This window comes from Phalaenopsis equestris, unplaced genomic scaffold, assembly GCF_001263595.1.
Source record: "Phalaenopsis equestris unplaced genomic scaffold, ASM126359v1 Scaffold224097, whole genome shotgun sequence".
NCBI classification, from domain to species: domain Eukaryota; kingdom Viridiplantae; phylum Streptophyta; class Magnoliopsida; order Asparagales; family Orchidaceae; genus Phalaenopsis; species Phalaenopsis equestris.
Genome location: NW_018242189.1, coordinates 188,261 through 194,954, shown reverse-complemented (window position 1 = coordinate 194,954; position 6,694 = coordinate 188,261). Strand labels below are relative to the sequence as shown.

The window sequence follows — 6,694 nt, the reverse complement described above, 5'->3', positions numbered from 1 at the left end:
GATTCTCCAATTCTACACCCAACAAAGAATATTTCCTTATTTATTTGCACATAATTCCATGAATGAATTTCTCCTCCATGAAATCAAATGTGATCCTCACTCTGTTGTAGAACTCATACTCCATTTCCCGGATCATATGTTTTACAACATATTTTAACAATTCAATTGGTTAGATCGAAATGTAAATTATGTTCAGAGTTGAAAAATCATCACAATTTATTTTATATTTTAATATTGGCACATCATATTAGCTCTTCATTGCATCATATCTCAGAGTAGGGAGAAAGATAGAAGAAACTACTCAGACTTCATGAGAAAGAAATAACAAAATACAAATTTCATATATAAAAGAAAGTTCATACAACACTAATAAACAAACAATACTTATCTGAAAACTCTTTCTCAAAGCAAATCCTTTGGAGCATTTCCTTAGAAATGTACTTATCTGAAAACTCTTTCTCAAAGCAAATCTTTTGGAGCATTTCCTTAGAAATATAGAAAGAAGATATCTCTCATTTTTCTCCTTCTTCAATACTCTTACAGAAAGTTTCACACTAAATCTTACCACAAAAACTCTAAACTATGAAAACAAAATCACTAATTGACTCCAATATGGAAGTCGAATAAAATGATGTGGTGCGAAAAATGAAAGAGGAGTGAAAAACGTAGATGAGCCCATTTTTTGATGAAATTTGACTTCAAATAAAGCCTAAGGTCGGTTCTCCAAGAGGTGCCTCCAAAAACTCTTCTAAAAGTCGTTCAAATACATCGCGAACCTTCTAGAAGCGGGGTCTGCACCGCCTTTGGCGCTGTCGGCGTTGAGTAAAAAATTTCTGGGTTAATTTGTTCTACGTCGTCGGCGCTTCCCTCAGAGCTGTCGGCGCTGAGCATTTCTTCATAAATGTCATTTTGACTTCAAATTTCATTCTTTTTGTTTTTTTTTTTGCTTTAAACCCTAAAAATCAACAACCTGCAAGAAAACATCAAAATACATTCCATTAAAGTGCAATATCATAAAAAATAGGTATAAAATATGGATCTAAAAATGCATATATTTTTGGTGTATCACATCATAACTAATTTCTAACTTGATTCACCTAATGCTTCCTGAACAGTTCTTAGAACTAGTATATTAGAAATCCTAGACACAAATGCTCTATGATTTTTTGATAGTTCTTCATATGACAAATATTGTGTGATAGGATATTTCGTGTTCGTTCAAATTCCTTTTCTAAAAGCAATTGGAAGATTAAGATCAAAAGGAGTGGAAGTAGAGGGAAGATTAATTTGAGTTATAGGGCCATTATTCGGCAAAGGTGATTGAACATATGTTGAGGGAATAACTAGGGTTGTAGTAATTTTATGGAATTTCTTCCTAGTATAAACCTGCAGCTCATGTTGAAGATTATGATCCATTGGAAGTACTTCTCCCCTTGTCTCTGATAAGGTAACATATGACAAAAATTGATTAGTAGTGCTGACCCTAGTTTCCATATCAGAGTTAGTTAAAAGAATGAGTAAAGTTTTCAAAAAATTATTTTTTTCAACAGAGTTCTCCCCCTAAAGAAAATTGTTTTGAAAAAAAGGGTGATCCTCGACAAACTTTACATCCATGCTCTCAAAAAATTTATTTTTGACAGGATTAAAACATTTGTACTGGATTAAAGCATTTGTACCCACGTTTATTGGAAGTATACCCAATAAAAACACATTTTTCTGCTTTGGGATCAAGTTTTGAGCGAAACATATTTCGGACATGCACATAACAAACACATTAAAAAACTTTTAAAGGGAGATCAACTATTATCTTAGATGTGGAAAAATAATTTCTTAAGACTGGTAAAGATGTTTTAAATTTCATGAAAAACATAAGTGCCCCGGTAACTTCAAGTAAATGCCTATTTTTTCTTTCAACAATACTGAGTGCATTATCCCAAAGATATTTAGGAACATTCATGGAAAACGTAAGTGCCCCGGTAACTTCAAGTAAATGCCTATTTTTTCTTTCAACAATACTGAGTGCATTATCCCAAAGATATTTAAGAACTTTCATGAAAAACATAAGTGCCCCGGTAACTTCAAGTAAATGCTTATTTTTTCTTTCAACAATACAATTTTGTTGTGGTGTGTCACGACAAGTGGATTGATGCAGAATACATTTTTCTAAAATAAATGTTCTTAATATTTGTTGAAATATTCAGTCTTATTATCCGTTCCTAGAATGTCAATTTTTGTTTGAAATTGATTTCAATCACGTAGAAAAAATCTTTAAATCTTTGTTCAACTTCAGATTTTTTTTCCAATAAATATACCGAGCAAACTCGTGTGTGATCATCAATAAATGTTAAAAATCATTTTTTTCCAGAAAGTGTGTTAACTTTGGATGGGTCTCAAACATCACTATGCACCAAATAAAATGGTTTTAAAGAAGAATATGATTTTATTGAAAACGAAACACGATTACTTTAAGATAAATTACACGCTTCACAATGAAGTTTTGTACGATCAATACTTTTAAATAGTTTAGGAAACAAAGATTTGAGATATGGAAAGCTATGATGCCCTATTCTTTTATGTCATAACATAACTTGATCATAGTCAAAACTTGAACTTGTACTACTTAATTTATGAGCTGTTTTATTCGCAGAATTAGTTCCATCATAGTAGTACAACCTATTTTTTTCTCTAGCAGTTTAATCATCTTCCCCGAGTTCCGGTCCTGAAAAACACAATTGGAAGAAAAAAAAGAATGAATTAATCAGAATCTTTAGACAATTTGTTAACGAAAAGAAGATTACATGTAAGTTTTGGAACTTGTAAGACAGATTTCAAAGAGATTTTTTTTGAGATTTTAATATTTCCTTTTTCTGCAATAAATGAAAAACTGTCATCAGCTATTCTGTTTTTTTTCGAAACCGGAACATGAATAATATGAATTAAATAATTGAGAACAACTTGTCATATGATCAGATGCTCCTGATCAGATCAGATGCTCCTGAATCGATGATCCAAGGAGTGGTACTTCCTAGAACAGATAAATCCAAAGGATTACTACCTGTTTGTGCTATAGAATCGATAGGAGCATTAGATGATGAGCAAGATTTCAGCAGCTTAAGAAGATGACTTAATTATTCTTTACTAATTTCGGATGACTCGACCTCATTTGTTGCAGGTGTGCTATGTTCACCGGGTTTTTTTCCCTTACCATTAGATGGTTTACCATGCAACCTCCAACATTTTTTGCGAGTATGACGTGGTTTTTCACAGTAGTCACATCACAGGTTTTTTTATCCTCTACATGCTGGTTGTGAGAAGTTTTTCTGCTTACTTTTGCTTTAGGAATAACCAGTGCTGATCCTTCCAAGGACACGGTTGAACCTACAGTTTTCTTCCCCAACATCACATGTCTACATGTCTCCCACATGTCTCCGACTCTCTTCTCTCCTTACCTCTGCAAAAACTTCACCAATTGAGGCAGGGGATTTCTTCCAATTATTCGGCCACGGACCTCATCATATTCAACGTTTAGCCCTGCAAGAAAATATTATGAAATCAGACAGTATTTTTTTGTACTGGTGAAGTCATCGTTTGATTTCTACTCATGATCGTTGAATAAGTCCAGGTCCTGCCAAATTCGCTTAAGAGAATTGAAATATTTTGTCATATAATCCTCACCTTGGCAAATTTCTCCAAGTCATAGAGTCAACTCGTTCCAAATTCGCTTAAGAGAATTGAAATATTTTGTCATAGAATCCTCACATATAATCCTCACCTTGGCAAATTTCTCCAAGTCATAGAGTCAACTCGTTAACTTGGGATTGATTTCCAAGATCAGAGTACATTTCTAAAACATTATTCACCTTGGCAAATTTCTCCAAGTCATAGAGTCAACTCATTAACTTGGGATTGATTTCCAAGATCATAGTACATTTCTAAAACATTATTTCATAATTCCTTTGCTGTAGAGTAATACAGATAATTTGCACTTATCTCTTCAATCATGGAATTGGCCAACCATGTCATTCTCATTGAGTTTTCCGCATCCCAAATGACATTAATGATGGTAAAGATGATAGGGATGGTTAATTATCCTCAGGCCATGCTTGCTACGAACTTAAGTATTTTATTTTTCTTGTTTAAGATTAATTTTTGGCCAAGAATTTTCATCTTGGAATATTGTGGAACATGAAAATTTATAATTTCCCTCAACTTTAATATCTTGCCACATTAAAAAATTCAATCTTATGTGAAATTATTTTATAGGAAATATAATTATAATTTATTTGCTTTTCGTTTTACCTGGGCAGGCACCTTGGTCGGCATCTGACATCCTTGCATTGAACAATCATATTGCCTTGAGAACGTCTAACCCTTTTTACAATATTGTGCTTGTCAGGCTGTCAAATAGAAATATGATAGGCTCAATGGATTATATGCTGTTCTAAGGCAATATCATTTTGTTCTTGCAGGAATGAATACCGGCATTCAAGATGCACATAATTTAGCGTGGAAAATAAGTTTGCTGCTGGATAATGTGGCTTCAGCCTCAATTATCAAGACATACGAGCTTGAGCGCCGACCAGTAACATTCTTGCAATTTCTATCCGCTTTGATGTGCCATCCTGTAAATATGGAAGAAAATTGACAATTATCTTCTTAATTTGTTTACAGATAGCCATTTTTAATACAGCGCTAAGCGTTGACAACTTCAAATCAGCAATTTCCATTCCAGCTGCACTAGGCGTTGACCCAGCTATTGCAAACTCAGGTATTCTGATTTAAAATAAAAAGTAATTTGTGCATCCTTTATGTTCCTCATTTTTAACCTTCTAAAACGTAACTTTACCTTTCTAACAAAATTTTGTAGTGCACAGAGTGATAAATACGTTTGGCGCCTTATTGCCCTATAGCTTTCAAAAATTTGCGATGGAACGAATCTTTTCATTGGGTAGGGCTCAACTCTCTACACTCGTTCTGAATGAAAACAATCCAATTGGCTCTATGAGGCTTGCAAGTCTTAAGAAGATATTTGATGAGGGAAAAAGCCTTCAACCCTGCTGAGGATCTTGGTTTCAGGTTAGTAAGACTCCATATCAGATTTTATTGTATCTGCCTTCTCTGTTGTTTACATTACTGTGGATGGTTATATGAAACTGAAAGCTTCCGTAAATTTTGCCTTTTTAATTCTAAATTATTTGACTCTTTCATTGATTTTGGGGATCAAAATCAATATCACTGAACCAAGTAATGGCGGTATTTTTGACTTTTTTCCTTTTTACGGTCCCATACATTGATAATGCAAAGCTTGCTACAAAGTTTCGTAGTTTCTTATAATTTTTTAAGTGTGGTTCTTTTGGACTTTCTGTAGATATCTTGAAGGAGCTTTAGTTGTTCAGAATAATGATAGAACTTCGGAAACAAGAGTTGTTAATGGTTTTAAGCTGAGATCTAGGGACTATGTTGCTACATCAAAACCAGGAGCAAGGTTGCCGCACATGCAAATTAAATCATTAACAGCTTCATCAGACGAGGTTAGCTGTTTACCTTTTTTTTTATGAGGCATTTAAACACATACCACCAAATTCTTATGATATTACATATCGAGCACCTAAGCTTAACTTTTTTACTTTTTTTACGCACAAATATATTATATCACATTAAAATACAACTATTTCAATTTTTAAATGGTGAAATAAAACTTTCCATGCTTAGATAAAAGGCCACAGATGTAAAAATTAATGTTTTGGTGTTAGATATGTAAATGCATGAGAATTGGGTGGTAATTTTCCTTTTTTTTACCATTGTTATAATTTACTTGTTTTGGTAATAGCGACAAGAAAATTTAAGTGTTTTAAATAATTCTAAAAGTCTGCTAACAAAATTATAGAAATCAATTATTCTTGTAGGAAACATTATTTTTTAAATTTTAGAATATGCATGTCCTTTAAAAGTACTCTTAGAATTGAAGTAAACTACCGTTGACTTTTTGGCATGTTTTCTCTTGGATGGCACATATCTAAAGTATTGGGAAGCATTATGCGGTGAAATAAAATTATTTACTTTGAAAACTCAAATCTCTTACCATTGTGTGCACAACAACACAATCTGATCTTTGTGATAGGGTTAGGTGGTGTTGATAGGTAGCTGATGTGGCACTTGATGAATTTGGTAGAAGTGTTGAAGCCTTCAAGTGGCATTGCCATAGCTTATCTATTATTTCTATAGAGACGAATATTTATGTCACATCTTGGCCGAAGGGTTTGAAATTTTCAAGACGGAAATAAAAGGTAAGACGATGAAGTTCAAATTTATTTTTATTTCTTCTACTAACACTTAATCATCCAAATAATGAAAGAATCACTAACAATAAAAAGTTAAATCAACTTAAAATAAATTAAATATAAATTTAATTACCTTTTTTTCTTGGCTTGACAACATTTTATGTTAACATTCTCTTTTCTAATTCTCATTTTCTATCACAAAATTTAAACTTCAGAAAATATTAATTTAAACTTGTGCATGAGTTATCAAGAGTTCTATGAATACTCATTTTTCTAAAATTATAGTTGCAACGAAAATAGAAACAATATACATGTTAGTTGAGCTTAATAAATTCATATAGAATTGTTTCTTGTTATATTCGAAATGGTCATTAAAACAATTTCAAATTACATTATTATACAATATAATATTT

General features: G+C 32.4%; 1 protein-coding gene across 1 annotated transcript in view; it reads left to right on the top strand.

The window, feature by feature from the left end:
• Nucleotides 1-6,694, top strand: part of LOC110037728 (2,4-dichlorophenol 6-monooxygenase) — an 81,645-nt gene that overhangs the window by 62,396 nt on the left and 12,555 nt on the right. Inside the window, 5 exon segments of the mRNA XM_020742438.1 lie at nucleotides 4,470-4,582; nucleotides 4,672-4,768; nucleotides 4,868-5,051; nucleotides 5,053-5,076; nucleotides 5,369-5,531. Of these exon segments, the coding sequence (XP_020598097.1) occupies nucleotides 4,470-4,582; nucleotides 4,672-4,768; nucleotides 4,868-5,051; nucleotides 5,053-5,076; nucleotides 5,369-5,531 (581 nt within the window).